General features: G+C 36.6%; 1 protein-coding gene across 1 annotated transcript in view; it reads left to right on the top strand.

Moving 5' to 3' along the window:
• Nucleotides 1-21,736, top strand: part of LOC137403722 (bromodomain and WD repeat-containing protein 1-like) — a 65,178-nt gene extending 43,442 nt beyond the window's left edge. The window contains exons 28-35 of the mRNA XM_068089738.1: nucleotides 364-454; nucleotides 969-1,100; nucleotides 3,266-3,418; nucleotides 5,104-5,237; nucleotides 6,789-6,913; nucleotides 8,523-8,609; nucleotides 8,774-8,917; nucleotides 21,121-21,736. Coding sequence (XP_067945839.1) covers nucleotides 364-454; nucleotides 969-1,100; nucleotides 3,266-3,418; nucleotides 5,104-5,237; nucleotides 6,789-6,913; nucleotides 8,523-8,609; nucleotides 8,774-8,917; nucleotides 21,121-21,497 — 1,243 coding nt within the window. The 3' untranslated portion in view covers nucleotides 21,498-21,736. The remainder of the gene's footprint in view (nucleotides 1-363; nucleotides 455-968; nucleotides 1,101-3,265; nucleotides 3,419-5,103; nucleotides 5,238-6,788; nucleotides 6,914-8,522; nucleotides 8,610-8,773; nucleotides 8,918-21,120) is intronic.
• Nucleotides 21,737-22,067: the final 331 nt, after the last annotated feature.

The raw sequence follows: 22,067 nt of genomic DNA, 5'->3' as shown, positions 1-22,067 counted from the left end.
AAAAGCAGTCTTTAATCATTACCTTTAGTCATGGCTTTGGACGGGCAGACATGGAGCTTACTGTAGTAAAGGATAGAATCTAAATTATTTTACCTGCAGCATATTATATTACTAGCATCGCATTGTCTGTACTAGTACCTTGGTCTGGTGTGCTGTGGGAGATCATCAGGTGTTGCAATATAGCCCAAAGAATGAGTATATTATGCACAAAAATTCTTCATCTAGAAGGTGAAATATTGGCGCAAGTGTGAAATCTCATTTTTTCAGGTTTGATTCCTGTATGAGGAAATTAAAAAAAAAAACTCGATCCTTTTTACGGACGGCTACATTTCGTATTATAGTAAAGATTATATTTTGTTGCAGAAGACATGACTGCAGAGACATTAAGGCAATCCATGACTCACTTAACCCTAAGGACGATTCTTGTTCTAGTCGAGATAACCAGATAATCAAGGTAGTACGTTTTGCATTTGAGTAGACAACTCCAATAATGCTGCCTGTAGATATTTCTAAACCCAAACCACACACTGAGTATTGTTGAACAGCTAGTCACACTGAATACAGTATTGTAGTAACAGTTAATATAGTGTGGCGGATGACCATCATTGGGAGTTGCATACTCATGTGTGATTGCAGTATCTCAACTTGTTATTAGCCATGACAGTGATTAGATCGAGTAGATTGCCAGGGAGTAAATTGCTTTCAAAATGCACTTGCTGTTAGCTTTGTAGCTAGTAAATTTTCTTCTGTGAGCTTTTCTAAGTTGCAATTCTGAGACCCAGAAACAAGTGTGTAATTTGAGACTGATTTCCAGCATGTTACCCATCAGTATTCAGTGCATATGAACTAGCTAGTGAAGTACCTGCGCTAGATTGTCATATCATAGCCCATAGGACTTGCAGTGCGGTGTCACTGTCTAAGCATATATTAGTATCTATACAATGCATCATTAATGCAGTTTTTTTTAGGGCAAGTCAAATGCGCGGGGGAAAACTCGTGTGTTTGACTGGAAGAGTGCCATCCTTGACCTTCTAGAAGACGCCAACGATAACCCTGATTCTGTACCGTTCAAGGACCCAGTAGACATCTCCACCTACCCAGTACGTTTTTCTTAGAGTCTGTCACTTGAAGCAGGTATCCATATGTGAAATAAAGAAGGGTTCAGTTCACCCTCCTTTGGCTGCCATGCTATGAATGTTAGGTTGACAAACAATCTCCAGTTTCACTCAGTTTCACTACTGTCACTCACTGCGTTTCCATGACCCGCATAATTCGCAAATTAGAGCCAATCCGCAAGTTATCTGCGTCATGGAAACGGCATAAATCCGCAAGCTATACACAAATTCGCAAGCTAAGCGGGTTTTGCGATCCGCAAAACTTTATCGAATCCATCGTGCTTGCGAATCATGGAAACGGTACTTGCGATTAATGCGCATTAGATTATCGTTGGCTATTACATTAAAAACATTTTAACGCTTCAGTCGTTTTTATTTCGATTTCAGCAGTCTCAATACGCTAACGTTCCGAACGATCGCTGCTAAGCTAAGCGTGACAAGACTGCTTAGCTATTTATAGAGTCATTAATTAGGCTAATACTTGACCTATGGGGTCAAGTACTGGTGTTATATCCGCATCGCCAGGTGTTCATTGAAACGCTCGCTCGATTGCTAAGTAACTCAACATTCGGATCGTTCGAATTATTTGAAACATGCGGATCATGCGAGTCATGGAAACATAGTGAATGTTAGTTCAACTTTTACATTCCCTTGACTGTTGTATGTGATCATATTAACCTACAGCATTCAAATAATATACAATGTGCTAGCAGGAAGTTAGATAATAGTTGCATAACATATGTGAAATTAGGCATTTTTGCAAACTTTACTTTATTTCAAAATATGTTTACCCCTTTGGCTGGGTAAAAGCCCTGCCAAAACAACCGAAACTCTTGTAATTAATTTTTGAAAATTCAATAAAATCGGTATTCTCTGAACATACATAGCTCAAACTAAAATTTATTTCTATTAAGAAGATCTCTTGTACATAAACATTCATTTACATAATTATGTTCTACTACAAGAAAGTTACGACTATGTTCTATTGTCTATATATGAAATGCTTAGACGCATTCCTTCGGCAGAGTCCAACGCCGCAGCGTAGCCAACGCCAGTAGCATCGTCACCGTCCGAGCTACCATAACCATCACTTTTCTCTCTATATTCAAAATCTTCAGAGTTTACATCACTACCATTATCTGAATTATTATCATACTGATCAGACAAAAGATCACTAACAATCGCGGGTTCAAATAAAAAAATTTATTTTTTCGTTAAGAATGTCGAGCCGTATGTCGCATGGTTTTTCCAACTTCCATTTTTCCAAAGGAGTCGCGATTTATTTAGCTTTTAGCACAAAACAAGCCTTTGAGATAATTGTTTCATATTCTTGTTCATAGACCAACATCTTGTCGATAGTATTTAAGACTTACTAGCGTTTATATCCTTTGTTTATTGTTACTGGGCGACAGCTTTATGAACATCTACCGGAAGCGACAGAAAAGTCGTTTCCCCACGAGACCGATAAACGACACTTTGGTCGTTTCCCCAGCCACAGGGTTAAAGAAAAAGAGCACCGAAACATAGTGCAGATTTTTTAGTTTTTGTTGTTCCTAGTGTATACTAGAGCCGTGAGAGTTTGTCCAGTTTGTCCGGGCCAATAAAATAAAGCACACCGAGTGAGAATTTGCACAATTATACAAGCATGGTGGATAGGGTCGATGGCAGTTGTCGATGGCATGGTGCATAGGGTCGATTAGCGCAGTTGTTTGAATAATGGACTGCGAAGAAAAATTTCCGGAGTTCAAATGCTGTGGGAAGCAATTTTTCATCTTAACATCTAACCTTAGACAGACGGTTGCGGCTTTTATTATTGTGAAGATTGTTGCAGATTTCGCTGCCATACGTTGTGCTGAATAAATTTTTATTGTGGATTAAAAAAAATCTTGCTAACTTTAACAATAATAATTTTTTACACTTTTATTCATTTTAAAACTTAATTTATACTGATTTAAATTGGCTCTGCACACGACAGTAAATTTAAATGCTGTATGGTGTTCTCCAAGTACAGCATCATAGTCGCTATGTATTTAGCAAATGAATACTTCGTAAACTAGGTTAGTCCAGTTCCGTTTTATGTAGCTGATCATTTGCTACCCATAATGCATGCCTGTATATTAGCTTCATACAAGAAATGGTGTGCTGCACAGAATTACCTAGATGTGGTGGATGATCCTATAGACTTGGGAACTATAGAACAGAATGTCCTCCATGATGAATATGAAGATATGGCAGAGATATTTAAGGATATCCGCCGCGTATTTAGCAACTCCAAGAAATACAACACATCTAAACGTTCCAAGGTATGCTTCGGTTAGCCTTAGATTCTTAGATTCCAAAAGAAGCAACATGCATTTCTTTGCTGTGTTTGTCACACCTCGTTTATACACATCCAACGGGTAGGTTGGTTAACAATCTAACTTAAATACAAACCGTGACAGCTTTTATGATTGCTTGTCCTCTATCATAGTCTAGAAACCTAGACCTTTGTGGTTTGACGGGCTGTAGCAAAATACATGTTCAGCATTTAAATCTCTGAACAAGGTCAAGGTCATTTGGAGACATCTGGTTTCAACATTTGGGAACCATTTCGATAGAGGTTTTCTTGTTACCTAAGCAATACTGTTGTCCTAGGACAAGGGTGTTCAACCTTTTTAGAGTGAGGGCCACACGAAGCATTGAGTCAATTCCAAAGGGCCAAGCGTTGCGAATTAGCTGCAGAATAAATAATTTCAGAGCAAGCAAATTATAAAGATATACAACTGAAGATAGCATGTTTGTTTGGTGGTTGTATTTATGCTATGTATGAGATACTGTATCAAATAAACAAGTGTGCACACAGTGTACACATCATGTACATCACATGCATACATTGTACACATCACGTACATCACATGCATACAGTGTACACATCACGTACATCACATGCATACATTGTACACATTACTAGTTCAATGCCCGGCGTTAGCCACGTCATAAAAGTCTGCATAGAAAAAAGTTTTATTCTACGACAGTTACCATTCCAATTTTCAAATTTCATAACATGAGAAAAGTGTTTTGTGTAGTTTAAATAAATTAAGAGAAAAAATAAAACAACTGTAAAGGTTTTCAAGCTTTGTCAAACAACTGTAACATTCGAACTTCATATCATGAGGAAAATGTTTTGTGCAGGTCGAATAAATTGAGAAACAAAATGAAACATCTATAAAATTGTTTAAATGTAAAATAATTAGCAAGATTAAATATTTCGCTACGGTTACAATAAAAGATGATTTGGTAATGATATACTTGTTATGAACTGAGAAAACAAAATAAAAATCCTGAATATGTTGAATTAATAATAACAATTCTTGCATAGAAGTGTGTGTATAAAAAAAGGTTACTGTTCCAGCAGAAGCTGTGCATCAAAACTTTTAATACGACGATACCTCTTAATATTGGTACAAATGTAAAAATTAGATATCTGACTGTCTTTGTCTGACCGAACAGAAAGAGAATGCAGAGGCTATTCCCATTCGAGATAATACAATTGTCTACGTGAAAAGTATTAGCCCTGACCGATTTAGCAATTGATCCTCATGAAAAGTATTAGCCCTGACCGATTTAGCAATTGATCAATATTGATCGATTGATTGATTGATCCTTATGGAAAACCTGAATTAAAGGTTCACGTAGTTGATGAAAGCATAGTTTTTTACAGAATTAGAGTTTCAATTAATACATCATTTAGCGTGGGAAATTAGGAAAAGGGTGTTTACAGTATATAGTAAAAGCTATGAATCGTAAGAGCCTTCGTAAACCCGTGGTTAGACAATTGGATTACTAACTTGCTGTTGCGATCTTCGTGAGTTCAAATCCAGCAATATGCGAGCTATCAATTTCAAGATTTCAATAGCTATAGCCAGATATACCGAAGGGCATACAAACACACAAACTGAGATCTATATATATATATATATAGATTATATTATATTAACTCTCTTGTTAGATATACAGTATGACCATGAGACTGAGTATATATATGGAGACAAAGATGAATGAACTTCTGGCCAGACAAAGGAAGTACTCACAATCCGCTACCCCCGCTATCTCTTCAACCCGCTCCCTCCGATACACTACCAGGTAGTGTTGATAAATTTGCTCTCTTTGATGACACTGACAATCGTTTTTTTTTGTTCAACTACAGATATGTTAGGCTAATTAACTGATTACTTACTAATCAGAAGTGTTTTGTAGGAAACCTACTAAAGCCGCACCATGAGGCTTTTGGCCGTGTGTAAACGCTATGCCGAGCCATACTATAGGTTCGTTATAAGTTCCGCAACGAGTTTTCCTACAACGTAAAACTATAGCAAATATTTAATTTTACAAACATCATTTATACAAACGTTTCCAGTAAGCGATATTTGAAGCCTCTTGAGGCATATATATATATATATATATATATATGTTCCAATGCAGTTTTGTAAGTAAAACTGAAAACTGACAAAAATAAATAAAATATAAGTTAGTGAAGACTTTATGTCGTCTGCGGTAGAGTGAGTTACATCAGAGTTTCTCTGCCACTAGCTCAGCCTCCTGACTTATCACCAAACCTTCATTTGCATATCTCTAAAGCAGTACTTGGCAAGTATTTTATGTCATGCATCTCCCCCCCCCTTTATTCTAAGTAGAAGATAACATCTCGTGTCTAACATCTCGTCGTGACAAAAAATTGTAAGATTTGTCCCTAAAACTGTCATAAGCACGCTTCTGCGTAGCGCTGTATGCTTATTAACGTTAAATAAAAACAGAAAGAAACATGGACTAACGTACAACAAAGAATAACTTTGCTGTATGTTAGTCTTCAATTATTTTATATTAACATTTAATATTAATATGCTTTAATACTTCCAAATTACATCCTTAAATAAATTATAAATATTTTTATAATCATCATCTATCATCCTACCGAGTAGTCCAGTTTACACTTCCAGTTGTGTCTCTAAAAAACAAAACAAACCCGTTCCTATTGATATTTATTCTATTGTTTTAGTCTTTACATGTAGTTTTGTTTTTAAATTTTGTTTTTACATAGTTTCACATAATGCTATGCATACATAATAAAAATATACAAGAGTTTTCGGGCTTTGATCCACATCAAACAAATCACTGCGTATTCGTATGGGAATATATGCCAAAAACATGACAGCGTGTGAAATTGTCCCTGGGATAAACTAACTTAGTATGTGAAGGATTGCTTTATGCGGGTGTTGACTGTATTTTGGGTTTAACTGTATTTGAGCTTTGACTGTACTTGGGGGTTTGACTTTACTTGGGTTTAACTGTGTTTGGGGTTCATTGTATTTAGGGCTTCACTGTGTTTTAGGGTTTGACTGTACTGGGGGTTAACTGTGATTGGGGTTGGACTGTATTTGGGGCTTCACTGTGTTTTAGGGTGTGACTGTGTTTTGGAGGTTTGAGTGTACCTGGGGGTTTGGCTGTATCTGGGGTTTGACTGTGTTTGGGGTTTGACTGTATGTAGCGCTTCATTGTGTTTTAGGGCGTGACTGTCCTGGGGGTTTGACTGTATCTGGGGGTTGTAAAGCTGAGCAGTGTAACTGTCGTACCTCAAGGTCGAAATCAGCAATTTTGCTAGAAATAGTAAATCATTGACAAGTCTCCTATCTGTAGACACTTGGATGGGCAGCCAATCACAACAGGGAATAGGACTCGCAGATCAGCTGCGGCTCGAAGCAGCCGAAGTGTAGAGCAGCCATCTTGTTCTTACAGTTCATCACTGCCAAGCACCAGCTCCAGTAAGTCCATTACATGGGATATTCTGGAAACCTTTTGTCATTTAGCTGGCCACATTATGTCATCTCCTTTTGCTTATACAGTTAGCTTGCTTTTGTTTGCTCTATGGATGTTTAGAAACTCTAATTACTAGTTTAGCTAATGTTTTGTCTATTGCTCTGTAGCAGTTTAGCTATTGCTTTTTGAAAATTGCTCGATGCTAGTTTAGTCAATGGTTTTTCCTAAATAGCATGTAGAGAATTATTTCTACTACCTGCTATTTCTGTATGCGTATTATAACACAATACCTGTCTACTGTAGTTGTCGGTTGTATAAGTGGTGCCTATCATCTTAGTAACCTTTAGTAACCATCCCAAAATATCACACCTAGTTCAGGCGAACACATTAGTGCTAAATACTACTCTATCCAGGAATACAATTGGTCAACACAGTTGCAATGCTGAGTTATTTAGTGTTGACTTAATGATTTCACCTTATTTGGCCATTTGTATGAGAAGAGTGTACCTCTCTTATCTTTATCAGTTAGCGGTGACAGTGTCTGGTTAACTCTATTTAATAGAGTGTTTCTTCTCTACTCACAATTACAGTATTCGTATCTGAGCAACTATTCTTACGAGCAAAAGACTCGTGTAGTGGAACTCACGGAATGCCACTCAGTTGGCCTGGCTTATATCCATGAATAAGTTCGTCGAAAGTTAACAAAAACAATGAATTTTTTGTTATTTTTATAAACTTGAAACAGTTATTATTGAATAAATCAGTTTTGGTTGGAAAAGTTCCTGTAATCTGCTTATCCATTGACACAACAAAAACTAACTGAAGCTCTCTCTCATTCTGATTGGCTGCTTGATGAAACTGTGCAATAAGCTATTATAACGATGTTAATTGCATGTATGTGATTTATTCATTACAAATGCTGTTTGTTTCAAGCCAACTCGGTAGATTTTGCTTATCTTATACATATTTATATTTGTAGTTATATTATGTTTGTGTATAGACAACATTAAAAATTTCGTATTGAGTAATAGTAGCTTTGAACTAGGGGTGCGAAAATTATCATTCTGACATCTGCTAAAACTGATCATGTGGCTTCTCTAAAATTGATCGTGTGGCATCTGCTAAAACTGATCATGTGACATCTGCTAAAACTGATCATGTGACATCTGCTAAAATTGATCATGTGACATCTGCTAAAATTGATCATGCGGCTTTTGCTAAAACTGATCATGTGACTTCTGCTAAAATTGATCATGTGGCTTTAGCTAAAATTGATCATGTGACATCTGCTAAAATTGATCATGTGGCTTTAGCTAAAATTGATCATGTGACATCTGCTAAAATTGATCATGTGGCTTTAGCTAAAATTGATCATGTGACATCTGCTAGAAATTGGTCATGTGACGGCCATTAAAATTAATAAAATGAAAGTCTGCAGAAGATCGTTGCTGTCTTCTTATCGACGCTCTTTGCTGGGATGATTTGTCCCACTCAACAGAAAAAACATGGAGGCTATATTATAACTAGTTTGAATTAAATAATGACTTCTATATTCAATTGTTTCATACAGTGTTGATAATTGAACTGAAACCCAACTGAACTGTTTGTATCTAGGTAGTACTCCCGCTCCGCATTACTCCACCAGGTCAAGCACAGGCCGCCTCAAGCCTAAACAGTTTGGCGATTACATGGTTGGAAATGGTAGGTTAGACATTTCTACCTTCGCTCGTTGAGTTGTTGTACCTCAGGCTATGGTGTTTTGTTGCCCTCTAAGTTGCTATAAATATACAATTGCAACTTGAGTGAAATACTTTGTATCAGGTCGTTTCACGGCTAGAGATTCACATGAAAAGTTGTTTATGCAGAAATTGGTAGCCAGGTGCATGTATCGAGGAAGCCACGGCGGATTGTTGAGTCATCGGATGAAGAGCACTCGCCACCAGTTGTCAAATCAGTAAAAAGTGCAAGACGACGGGCTGTCACTGTTTCTGATTATGACAAAGACACAGGTGAGCACGACTAACCTTGGTTATGTCTCACTACCTAATCCTGATGTCTGCTGATGTGCTATGAGTATTATCATAAAACAGTCATTGGAAGTGAATTTTAGTGCAGTCGGCCCAAGTGCTGCACGATAAAACAATATTGCACGATTGGTGTTGATTTTGTGTGGGACGATATCATCTTGGGGCGTTTTGTAGGTCGATTCTGTGATCGGGTATATCGACGTTTTCGATATCATGTCAAGACGATAAATATCTGTGTTTATTTGGCAGAACCAGCATCGGTTATCACCAGCTTTCGTGACTCAACATCGGCACAGCACCAGTTCCTGAAAACTTATTTGCAAGCCTGCGGTTTTCCTTTATCTTTGAGAATCCTCTAAAAACGGACCGATGAGGTAGAACAAAAGTTGAATAAACTTTTTTTAAATAATGTTAAAAAGAAAAAAACAACTTTTATTTTTTTGCATTTGGACACGATTATTGCCCTTGTATATCTGTTTTTTGTAAAACGTCATAATAATCTATATCGAGAGAGCATAACTCCAAAGTTTTGATACTGAACGATATTGATAGCTCACAGGGCCAGTATATCGTTTTGGCATGTAGTGTCATATCGCACAGCACTATCCTTCCCCTCGCCCCCCCCTGTTAAGATGGACTAGTAAGTTTATGTAGACAGGAAAAACTACATTAGCAAGGCCTAAATACATTGCACTACATACCGTGCACTATGCTATAATGTATGTTTAAATATTCAGCCTGTGAAAAAAAAAATCATTAAAGGTTGACTTGCAACAAAATTCACATTACAGTTATTTGGTATCAAAAGATTCACCATGTCTTACTCTGCTGTGTTGTAGGTGCAAAATATGTGGAAATGTGATTACAAGCTCTTAAAAGCTCAAAAGCGAACAGTTAATCGCAGCCATCACGTAAACGCGGTAAATTGGAATCCCTTTCCAAAACGGCTCTACTGAGACGTAGTTAAACTCGATGGCTTCTGTTTAAACTTTCGTGCAACCTCATTCGTCAAAATATTTTCACAAATATACTTCACGCATTCAATAAAACTATGTCTATTGTCATTACGCGTCTATTGCATCATCATTACTTTGCTGTCACTTATAGCACTGATATCTCAAAACCTACAGTAAAAATTCATTTAATTTTTTAGCCTTAGCTTGAAGTGCATATCATCTTCTGATACACATGACGAGCTTGTTGGTTACCTGTAATATTCAAAAAATGTTGCAGAATTTGTTCGCGCTGTTTGGCAGGAAGTATGGGTCACATGATGAGATTACGGCAAGATGATTAGACCAAACCGAAACCAAACTTTGAAGTAGCGAGCACCTATATTTGATACGGGCTTTTTAGTAGAACCCGAAGTGTTTGTCATAAACTTGTGCTACGAGACGTTTTATATTGAGCCTTTTATTGGCCTTTTAATTCTCTTGAGAACATCACGTGTCAAAATAATAACCACAATGTTTGATATGTGTGATGGCTCCGATTAACTGTTTTTTTTTGAGCTTTTAAGAGCTTGTAATCACATTCCCACATATTTTGCACCTATAACACAACAGAGTAAGACATGGTAAATCTTTTGATACCAAATAACTGTAATGGGAGTTTTGTTGCAAGTCAACCTTTAAAGCTACAAAAATTTCTAACAAAAATAGCAACAAAGGTTGGATAACTCTTATGGTAGCAAATTATTTTCGGAAATTTTTTGCTCACGCAAAATAATAACAGCCGTCTTGTGTTACTGAATTTTGAATAAGTTACTCCTTCAAACTTATATTGTGGTTTTCTAATACATTTATTACTCATTCAACATTATATTTCACCATCATGAAAGTTGATTAGCGCACAAAGGATAAGATTGAAAAGCGAATCTTCTCTTGTATGAATCACACTTCAGATTTATACAAATAGTTCTTCTTAGATTTAAAAATCTTCTAAAGTTTTTTTTAAATAATAAACTGATTATCATATTATTATGAAAATAATAAACAGGTTTTAAATGATTGCACTTTTATTGCAGCTGCTATCACTATGTTTCCATGACGCGCATAATTCGCAAATTTGCGAATTATGCGCGTCATGGAAACGCAGGGTATCTCCACATTTGTCTGTCCTAAGCTGCGTCTTAACCAGCCGATTTTACTACTGACCGAAAATTACGTCGTGTGAACAGAGTAAACGAGTCTGAGACAGATTATGTCCAGAGAAGTTTTATCGGACAGTGCCCGATTCTAGGCCGATTTTCAATTGGAGTAGCCAATGAAATCACTTTCACAGCGAGTTGCACATTGTCATTTGAAGCGAATGCCATATTTGTTTTCACATTTGTTCAGGCTTTTGTTATAGCTAGCTTCCCTCACGAGTAATACGTAATTCTGTTGATAGCACCACTGAAAGGTGCTATCAACAGAATTATCGGTCAGGTTCAATTATCACAGCAACGGTATGATAATGTAAGCATCCACTTTGCTTCAATTATTTTGCAGTTGCTATAATAGTTAAAGCATATGATGTTAGCAAAAGATCGTCCTCCCTGTAGTTATCTATTATTAGTGGTGAGCTGAGATGATGTTAGCAAAAGATCGTCCTCCCTGTAGTTATCTATTATTAGTGGTGAGCTGAGATGATGTTAGCAAAAGATCATCCTCCTTGTAGTTATATATTATTAATGGTGAGCTGAGATGATGTTAGCAAAATATCGTCCTTTTTGTAGTTATCTATTATTAGGGGTGAGCTGAGATGATGTTAGCAAAAGATCGTCCTCCCTGTAGTTATCTATTATTAGTGGTGAGCTGAGATGATGTTAGCAAAAGATCGTCCTCCCTGTAGTTATCTATTATTAGTGGTGAGCTGAGATGATGTTAGCAAAAGATCGTCCTCCTTGTAGTTATCTATTATTAATGGTGAGCTGAGATGATGTTAGCAAAAGATCGTCCTCCTTGTAGTTATCTATTATTAATGGTGAGCTGAGATGATGTTAGCAAAATATCGTCCTTTTTGTAGTTATCTATCATTAGTGGTGAGCTGAGATGATGTTAGCAAAAGATCGTCCTCCTTGTAGTTATCTATTATTAATGGCGAGCTGAGATGATGTTAGCAAAAGATCATCCTCCTTGTAGTTATATATTATTAGTGGTGAGCTGAGATGATGTTAGCAAAAGATCGTCCTCCTTGTAGTTATCTATTATTAATGGCGAGCTGAGATGATGTTAGCAAAAGATCATCCTCCTTGTAGTTATATATTATTAGTGGTGAGCTGAGATGATGTTAGCAAAAGATCATCCTCCTTGTAGTTATATATTATTAGTGGTGAGCTGAGATGATGTTAGCAAAAGATCATCCTCCTTGTAGTTATCTATTATTAATGGTGAGCTGAGATGATGTTAGCAAAATATTGTCCTTTTTGTAGTTATCTATTATTAGGGGTGAGCTGAGGTGATGTTAGCAAAAGATCGTCCTCGTTGTAGTTAACCATTATTAATGGTGAGCTGAGATGATGTTAGCAAAAGATCGTCCTCCCTGTAGTTATCCATTATTAGTGGTGAGCTGAGATGGTGTTAGCAAAATATCGTCCTTTTTGTAGTTATCTATCATTAGTGGTGAGCTGAGATGATGTTAGCAAAAGATCGTCCTCCTTGTAGTTATCTATCATTAGTGGTGAGCTGAGATGATGTTAGCAAAAGATCGTCCTCCTTGTAGTTATCTATTATTAATGGTGAGCTGAGATGATGTTAGCAAAATATCGTCCTCCCTGTAGTTATATATTATTAGTGGTGAGCTGAGATGATGTTAGCAAAAGATCATCCTCCTTGTAGTTATCTATTATTAATGGTGAGCTGAGATGATGTTAGCAAAAGATCGTCCTCCTTGTAGTTATCTATTATTAATGGTGAGCTGAGATGATGTTCGCAAAATATCGTCCTTTTTGTAGTTATCTATCATTAGTGGTGAGCTGAGATGATGTTAGCAAAAGATCGTCCTCCTTGTAGTTATCTATTATTAATGGCGAGCTGAGATGATGTTAGCAAAAGATCATCCTCCTTGTAGTTATATATTATTAGTGGTGAGCTGAGATGATGTTAGCAAAAGATCATCCTCCTTGTAGTTATATATTATTAGTGGTGAGCTGAGATGATGTTAGCAAAAGATCATCCTCCTTGTAGTTATCTATTATTAATGGTGAGCTGAGATGATGTTAGCAAAATATTGTCCTTTTTGTAGTTATCTATTATTAGGGGTGAGCTGAGGTGATGTTAGCAAAAGATCGTCCTCGTTGTAGTTAACCATTATTAATGGTGAGCTGAGATGATGTTAGCAAAAGATCGTCCTCCCTGTAGTTATCCATTATTAGTGGTGAGCTGAGATGGTGTTAGCAAAATATCGTCCTTTTTGTAGTTATCTATCATTAGTGGTGAGCTGAGATGATGTTAGCAAAAGATCGTCCTCCTTGTAGTTATCTATCATTAGTGGTGAGCTGAGATGATGTTAGCAAAAGATCGTCCTCCTTGTAGTTATCTATTATTAATGGTGAGCTGAGATGATGTTAGCAAAATATCGTCCTCCCTGTAGTTATCTATTATTAGTGGTGAGCTGAGATGATGTTAGCAAAAGATCGTCCTCCCTGTAGTTATCTATTATTAGTGGTGAGCTGAGATGATGTTAGCAAAAGATCGTCCTCCTTGTAGTTATCTATTATTAATGGTGAGCTGAGATGATGTTAGCAAAAGATCGTCCTCCTTGTAGTTATCTATTATTAATGGTGAGCTGAGATGATGTTAGCAAAATATCGTCCTTTTTGTAGTTATCTATCATTAGTGGTGAGCTGAGATGATGTTAGCAAAAGATCATCCTCCTTGTAGTTATATATTATTAGTGGTGAGCTGAGATGATGTTAGCAAAAGATCATCCTCCTTGTAGTTATATATTATTAGTGGTGAGCTGAGATGATGTTAGCAAAAGATCATCCTCCTTGTAGTTATCTATTATTAATGGTGAGCTGAGATGATGTTAGCAAAATATTGTCCTTTTTGTAGTTATCTATTATTAGGGGTGAGCTGAGGTGATGTTAGCAAAAGATCGTCCTCGTTGTAGTTAACCATTATTAATGGTGAGCTGAGATGATGTTAGCAAAAGATCGTCCTCCCTGTAGTTATCCATTATTAGTGGTGAGCTGAGATGGTGTTAGCAAAATATCGTCCTTTTTGTAGTTATCTATCATTAGTGGTGAGCTGAGATGATGTTAGCAAAAGATCGTCCTCCTTGTAGTTATCTATCATTAGTGGTGAGCTGAGATGATGTTAGCAAAAGATCGTCCTCGTTGTAGTTAACCATTATTAATGGTGAGCTGAGATGATGTTAGCAAAAGATCGTCCTCCCTGTAGTTATCCATTATTAGTGGTGAGCTGAGATGGTGTTAGCAAAATATCGTCCTTTTTGTAGTTATCTATCATTAGTGGTGAGCTGAGATGATGTTAGCAAAAGATCGTCCTCCTTGTAGTTATCTATCATTAGTGGTGAGCTGAGATGATGTTAGCAAAAGATCGTCCTCCCTGTAGTTATCCATTATTAGTGGTGAGCTGAGATGGTGTTAGCAAAATATTGTCCTTTTTGTAGTTATCTATTATTAGGGGTGAGCTGAGGTGATGTTAGCAAAAGATCGTCCTCGTTGTAGTTAACCATTATTAATGGTGAGCTGAGATGATGTTAGCAAAAGATCGTCCTCCTTGTAGTTATCTATTATTAATGGTGAGCTGAGATGATGTTAGCAAAATATCGTCCTTTTTGTAGTTATCTATCATTAGTGGTGAGCTGAGATGATGTTAGCAAAAGATCGTCCTCCTTGTAGTTATCTATTATTAATGGCGAGCTGAGATGATGTTAGCAAAAGATCATCCTCCTTGTAGTTATATATTATTAGTGGTGAGCTGAGATGATGTTAGGAAAAGATCATCCTCCTTGTAGTTATCTATTATTAATGGTGAGCTGAGATGATGTTAGCAAAATATTGTCCTTTTTGTAGTTATCTATTATTAGGGGTGAGCTGAGGTGATGTTAGCAAAAGATCGTCCTCGTTGTAGTTAACCATTATTAATGGTGAGCTGAGATGATGTTAGCAAAAGATCGTCCTCCCTGTAGTTATCCATTATTAGTGGTGAGCTGAAATGGTGTTTGCAAAAGATCGTCCTCCTTGTAGTTATCTATTATTAGTGGTGAGCTGAGATGATGTTAGCAAAAGATCGTCCTCCTTGTAGTAATCTATTATTAATGGTGAGCTGAGATGATGTTAGCAAAAGATCGTCCTCCTTGTAGTTATATATTATTAGTGGTGAGCTGAGATGGTGTTAGCAAAAGATCATCTTCCTTGTAGTTATCTATTATTAGTGGTGAGCTGAGATGATGTTAGCAAAAGATCATCCTCCTTGTAGTTATCTATTATTAGTGGTGAGCTGAGATGATGTTAGGAAAAGATCATCCTCCTTGTAGTTATCTATTATTAATGGTGAGCTGAGATGATGTTAGCAAAATATCGTCCTTTTTGTAGTTATCTATTATTAGGGGTGAGCTGAGATGATGTTAGCAAAAGATCGTCCTCGTTGTAGTTAACCATTATTAATGGTGAGCTGAGATGATGTTAGCAAAAGATCATCCTTTTTGTAGTTATCTATTATTAGGGGTGAGCTGAGATGATGTTAGCAAAAGATCGTCTTCGTTGTAGTTATCTATTATTAATCTTGAGCTGAGATGATGTTAGCAAAATATCGTCCATTTTGTAGTTATATATTATTAGGGGTGAGCTGAGATGATGTTAGCAAAAGATCGTCCTCCTTGTAGTTATCTATTATTAATGGTGAGCTGAGATGATGTTAGCAAAATATCGTCCTTTTTGTAGTTATCTATTATTAGGGGTGAGCTGAGATGATGTTAGCAAAAGATCGTCCTCGTTGTAGTTAACCATTATTAGTGGTGAGCTGAGATGATGTTAGCAAAAGATCGTCCTCCTTGTAGTAATCTATTATTAATGGTGAGCTGAGATGATGTTAGCAAAAGATCGTCCTCCTTGTAATTATATATTATTAGTGGTGAGCTGAGATGGTGTTAGCAAAAGATCATCCTCCTTGTAGTTATCTATTATTAGTGGTGAGCTGAGATGATGTTAGCAAAAGATCATCCTCCTTGTAGTTATCTATTATTAATGGTGAGCTGAGATGATGTTAGGAAAAGATCATCCTCCTTGTAGTTATCTATTATTAATGGTGAGCTGAGATGATGTTAGCAAAATATCGTCCTTTTTGTAGTTATCTATTATTAGGGGTGAGCTGAGATGATGTTAGCAAAAGATCGTCCTCGTTGTAGTTAACCATTATTAATGGTGAGCTGAGATGATGTTAGCAAAAGATCGTCCTTTTTGTAGTTATCTATTATTAGGGGTGAGCTGAGATGATGTTAGCAAAAGATCGTCCTCGTTGTAGTTAACCATTATTAATGGTGAGCTGAGATGATGTTAGCAAAAGATCGTCCTCCCTGTAGTTATCTATTATTAGTGGTGAGCTGAGATGATGTTAGCAAAAGATCGTCCTCCTTGTAGTTATCTATTATTAATGGTGAGCTGAGATGATGTTAGCAAAAGATCGTCCTCCTTGTAGTTATCTATTAATAATGGTGAGCTGAGATGATGTTAGCAAAAGATCATCCTCCTTGTAGTTATCTATTATTAATGGTGAGCTGAGATGATGTTAGCAAAATATCGTCCTCCTTGTAGTTATCTATTATTAATGGTGAGCTGAGATGATGTTAGCAAAAGATCATCCTCCTTGTAGTTATCTATTATTAATGGTGAGCTGAGATGATGTTAGCAAAATATCGTCCTTTTTGTAGTTATCTATTATTAGGGGTGAGCTGAGATGATGTTAGCAAAAGATCGTCCTCGTTGTAGTTAATCATTATTGGTGATGCAAAAGATCGTCCTCGTTGTAGTTAACCATTATTAATGGTGAGCTGAGATGATGTTAGCAAAAGATCGTCCTCGTTGTAGTTATCTATTATTAGTGGTGAGCTGAGATGATATTAGCAAAAGATCGTCCTCCTTGTAGTTATCTATCATTAGTGGTGAGCTGAGATGATGTTAGCAAAAGATCGTCCTCCTTGTAGTTATCTATTATTAGTGGTGAGCTGAGATGATGTTAGGAAAAGATCATCCTCCTTGTAGTTATCTATTATTAATGGTGAGCTGAGATGATGTTAGCAAAATATCGTCCTTTTTGTAGTTATCTATTATTAGGGGTGAGCTGAGATGATGTTAGCAAAAGATCGTCCTCGTTGTAGTTAACCATTATTAATGGTGAGCTGAGATGATGTTAGCAAAAGATCGTCCTTTTTGTAGTTATCTATTATTAGGGGTGAGCTGAGATGATGTTAGCAAAAGATCGTCTTCGTTGTAGTTATCTATTATTAATCTTGAGCTGAGATGATGTTAGCAAAATATCGTCCATTTTGTAGTTATATATTATTAGGGGTGAGCTGAGATGATGTTAGCAAAAGATCGTCCTCCTTGTAGTTATCTATTATTAATGGTGAGCTGAGATGATGTTAGCAAAATATCGTCCTTTTTGTAGTTATCTATTATTAGGGGTGAGCTGAGATGATGTTAGCAAAAGATCGTCCTCGTTGTAGTTAACCATTATTAGTGGTGAGCTGAGATGATGTTAGCAAAAGATCGTCCTCCTTGTAGTAATCTATTATTAATGGTGAGCTGAGATGATGTTAGCAAAAGATCGTCCTCCTTGTAATTATATATTATTAGTGGTGAGCTGAGATGGTGTTAGCAAAAGATCATCCTCCTTGTAGTTATCTATTATTAGTGGTGAGCTGAGATGATGTTAGCAAAAGATCATCCTCTTTGTAGTTATCTATTATTAGTGGTGAGCTGAGATGATGTTAGGAAAAGATCATCCTCCTTGTAGTTATCTATTATTAATGGTGAGCTGAGATGATGTTAGCAAAATATCGTCCTTTTTGTAGTTATCTATTATTAGGGGTGAGCTGAGATGATGTTAGCAAAAGATCGTCCTCGTTGTAGTTAACCATTATTAATGGTGAGCTGAGATGATGTTAGCAAAAGATCGTCCTTTTTGTAGTTATCTATTATTAGGGGTGAGCTGAGATGATGTTAGCAAAAGATCGTCCTCGTTGTAGTTAACCATTATTAATGGTGAGCTGAGATGATGTTAGCAAAAGATCGTCCTCCCTGTAGTTATCTATTATTAGTGGTGAGCTGAGATGATGTTAGCAAAAGATCGTCCTCCTTGTAGTTATCTATTATTAATGGTGAGCTGAGATGATGTTAGCAAAAGATCGTCCTCCTTGTAGTTATCTATTAATAATGGTGAGCTGAGATGATGTTAGCAAAAGATCATCCTCCTTGTAGTTATCTATTATTAATGGTGAGCTGAGATGATGTTAGCAAAATATCGTCCTCCTTGTAGTTATCTATTATTAATGGTGAGCTGAGATGATGTTAGCAAAAGATCATCCTCCTTGTAGTTATCTATTATTAATGGTGAGCTGAGATGATGTTAGCAAAATATCGTCCTTTTTGTAGTTATCTATTATTAGGGGTGAGCTGAGATGATGTTAGCAAAAGATCGTCCTCGTTGTAGTTAATCATTATTGGTGATGCAAAAGATCGTCCTCGTTGTAGTTAACCATTATTAATGGTGAGCTGAGATGATGTTAGCAAAAGATCGTCCTCGTTGTAGTTATCTATTATTAGTGGTGAGCTGAGATGATATTAGCAAAAGATCGTCCTCCTTGTAGTTATCTATCATTAGTGGTGAGCTGAGATGATGTTAGCAAAAGATCGTCCTCCTTGTAGTTATCTATTATTAATGGCGAGCTGAGATGATGTTAGCAAAAGATCATCCTCCTTGTAGTTATATATTATTAGTGGTGAGCTGAGATGATGTTAGCAAAAGATCATCCTCCTTGTAGTTATCTATTATTAATGGTGAGCTGAGATGATGTTAGCAAAATATTGTCCTTTTTGTAGTTATCTATTATTAGGGGTGAGCTGAGGTGATGTTAGCAAAAGATCGTCCTCGTTGTAGTTAACCATTATTAATGGTGAGCTGAGATGATGTTAGCAAAAGATCGTCCTCCCTGTAGTTATCCATTATTAGTGGTGAGCTGAGATGGTGTTAGCAAAAGATCGTCCTCCTTGTAGTTATCTATTATTAATGGTGAGCTGAGATGATGTTAGCAAAAGATCGTCCTTTTTGTAGTTATCTATTATTAGGGGTGAGCTGAGATGATGTTAGCAAAAGATCGTCCTCGTTGTAGTTAACCATTATTAATGGTGAGCTGAGATGATGTTAGCAAAAGATCGTCCTTTTTGTAGTTATCTATTATTAGGGGTGAGCTGAGATGATGTTAGCAAAAGATCGTCCTCGTTGTAGTTAACCATTATTAATGGTGAGCTGAGATGATGTTAGCAAAAGATCGTCCTCGTTGTAGTTAACCATTATTGGTGATGCAAATGCAGTGCAAAATAATTAGTAAGCTTGCTGAAACATCCATCGTTGGAAACAGTCAACAAAATGTAAAGCATGACTCACTAAAAATATATTAGCTAAATTTATCTGACCTTGCAATTTAAAACTGGCAAAATCATCCACCGCTCGGTCCAAACTAAGTGTGAATGACAAACATCTGGCCAATGGCTCTCATAAAATTGTGTAGAAATCGGCCAACAAAACTCGGTTTGCAAATCATTTGTTGCGAACGAAGTTTTATTCGATATTTGAACTAACGAGGGCCGTTTTAAAGAGGGTCGACTGTAAATAGCTGGTCTTTTGCATCATGCAACTGCTCCATAAAACTGTTAAACTCTTTCAGCCACTGATTTATTAGGCCTGTTTCGAGTTTTGTGTGTCCTGAAAAAGTCGAAGTTCCCTTTTACACACAAATTTAAAGGCATTCGGTATTCGACTCATAGTCGCACCACCGATGGACTTTTTGGAAGTCCTAAAGTTTGCATTGATCTAATCGCAGCATCATTTGATACATGATAGAAACTGACATGAAAAGCAAACTCTTACCTCAGTTGAAGAGGAGTAGTACACAACAACAACAAGAATAACGGTATCAACACCCGCATACTTTTCAGTTTAGAAATAGTAGTAGTAGATCTTCTACTGCTACTATTACTAAACTTGTTTTATTAGAAACAAGATATTAATGATTTTCTTAAAATTTAATCAAGAGATTTAAAAAATCACAAACAAATATTTTAAGATTAACCCGTTAAAAATGTGGAAGTTATTGTGAGAGAAAAAAGTGAGAGTGATGCAAAGAGACGATGGGGAAGTCTGAAATTAACAATTGTGGAGATGCAGTGCTTGATAATTCGATCTATGCTATACAGCGACATCATATAAGTGCGACTCATCGACTCTCAAACTAAATGAATAAAGGTGAAATAGTGTAAAGTTATTGTATTTATAGAAGCCATAATTATTCCAAAGTACTTGCACAAAAATCTGAACCATAACAGCATGGATTTTTAAAATTTTAGGCTATAAAGGTTTTGTGGCGAAGGTAAATAAATTTATAATGATCTAAATTATGTTCATCCGGTGAAAGTCTAATAATAGATATCATTAATGTTATGCAAATGTGAAGTCCAAAGGTCTCACTACAATAATATTGTAGAAAATCTCTAACAGGCTCTTATGCTACAGCAGCAGTTGGGATGATGAATTCATGATTATTTAGCATTGCTTGGTATTTATGCTTGCTGCTTTGTCGTGTCAGCAGCTCCATCTTTAGAATGAAAACTGAAGTTTGACGGGGAAAAAAAAGATTTGCTTCAAAACAAAGATTTGGTCAATCTGAACTAAAATAAAGCAGTTTAACCTGTTTAAAAACTAAATTATTAAAAAATATATTTACAGAAAAACAGTTGTATTAACAGCATCAGTTAGTTTGTAAGAATGTACAGAATCGGTGGTGTAATTTCTTATATTTGCTCATATATCTCTTTCCGTCTGCTGTGTGCTCTAAGTGGAGTTCAATCAGTGTGATCCTTCCTACGTGGGTTTCTTTTTATTTCTAATATCTCAATAACAAAGAAAGCTGCTCAACTCTCATTTGAAAAGTTATGCAGCTGTGGTTTTGTTTGACAGACGAAGATTCTGTTACGACGCAAGAGGACTTTGTTGAGAGTGAAAACGACTACAAACATGAAAGCCTGAAGGAGAGCAGTGACGATGCAGGTTATTCTGACGATAGCGCTGGTCATTTAACGATGAGTCGAAGGAGCGCATCTAAACGACCTCGCAGACTTGTTGGTAGTCGGACTACTAAAAGAGCGAGACTGAACAATGGCAGCCATGAGCACCTGAACGGAACTACGCGTTCAACTCGCCATCGGACTGTCGCCTCTGTAGGCTTATATAAAGAGGCGTCTGACAATGACTGCGACTACGCTAGTGATTCTAGCGATCTTTATTATTCCTCAAAATCCAAAGGCTCTCGGTGGAAGGTCAAGAGCCGTAGGTAAAACGTGATCTCATTTTTCATTGATACCTTGTAACTTATTTTGCTATTTGGTTATATTTATGAAAATACTTTGTTCCATATATTGAAACATTTAGCTCGAGTTCTATATCTGACTTTAAAATGAATATATTGAAACAGTGCAATGACTATTAAATGACATTATTTTACGTTAGAGAATGCTAGACTTGTTTTGGTACTCAATTGTAAAACAACATCAAAGTTTAGTCTTGTATATACAAGCAGGTCCCTGATCCTAGACTATAACTAGGGTATAACAAACTTTCCATGGACTGTGAAAGAAGACTGAGTCTGATGGAGTGTGTATATCTGTTATGAATAGAAAAACAAGTAGTTATCTTTCGTTTTTTCATGACGTCATTCTATCGTCGTCTGCCATCTTTATGGACAACTTTTATCGTTAAAAACACGAAGCTTCTGCAATTAATTATTGCAAACAATGCTTTTGTTCCTCGATTGCTTTACAATTCCTCGGTTGGTAAAAAGTGCTCTCAGTATTTCGGTGATATCACAAGAACTAGTCGTCCAATCGACTGGAAACTCTGTAATTAGA

The sequence above is a fragment of the Watersipora subatra genome, chromosome 9 (genome assembly GCF_963576615.1).
Source record: "Watersipora subatra chromosome 9, tzWatSuba1.1, whole genome shotgun sequence".
Taxonomy (NCBI): Eukaryota; Metazoa; Bryozoa; class Gymnolaemata; order Cheilostomatida; family Watersiporidae; genus Watersipora; species Watersipora subatra.
The sequence above is the reverse complement of the archived record's forward strand: the minus strand, read 5'-3'. Positions and strand labels throughout refer to the sequence as shown.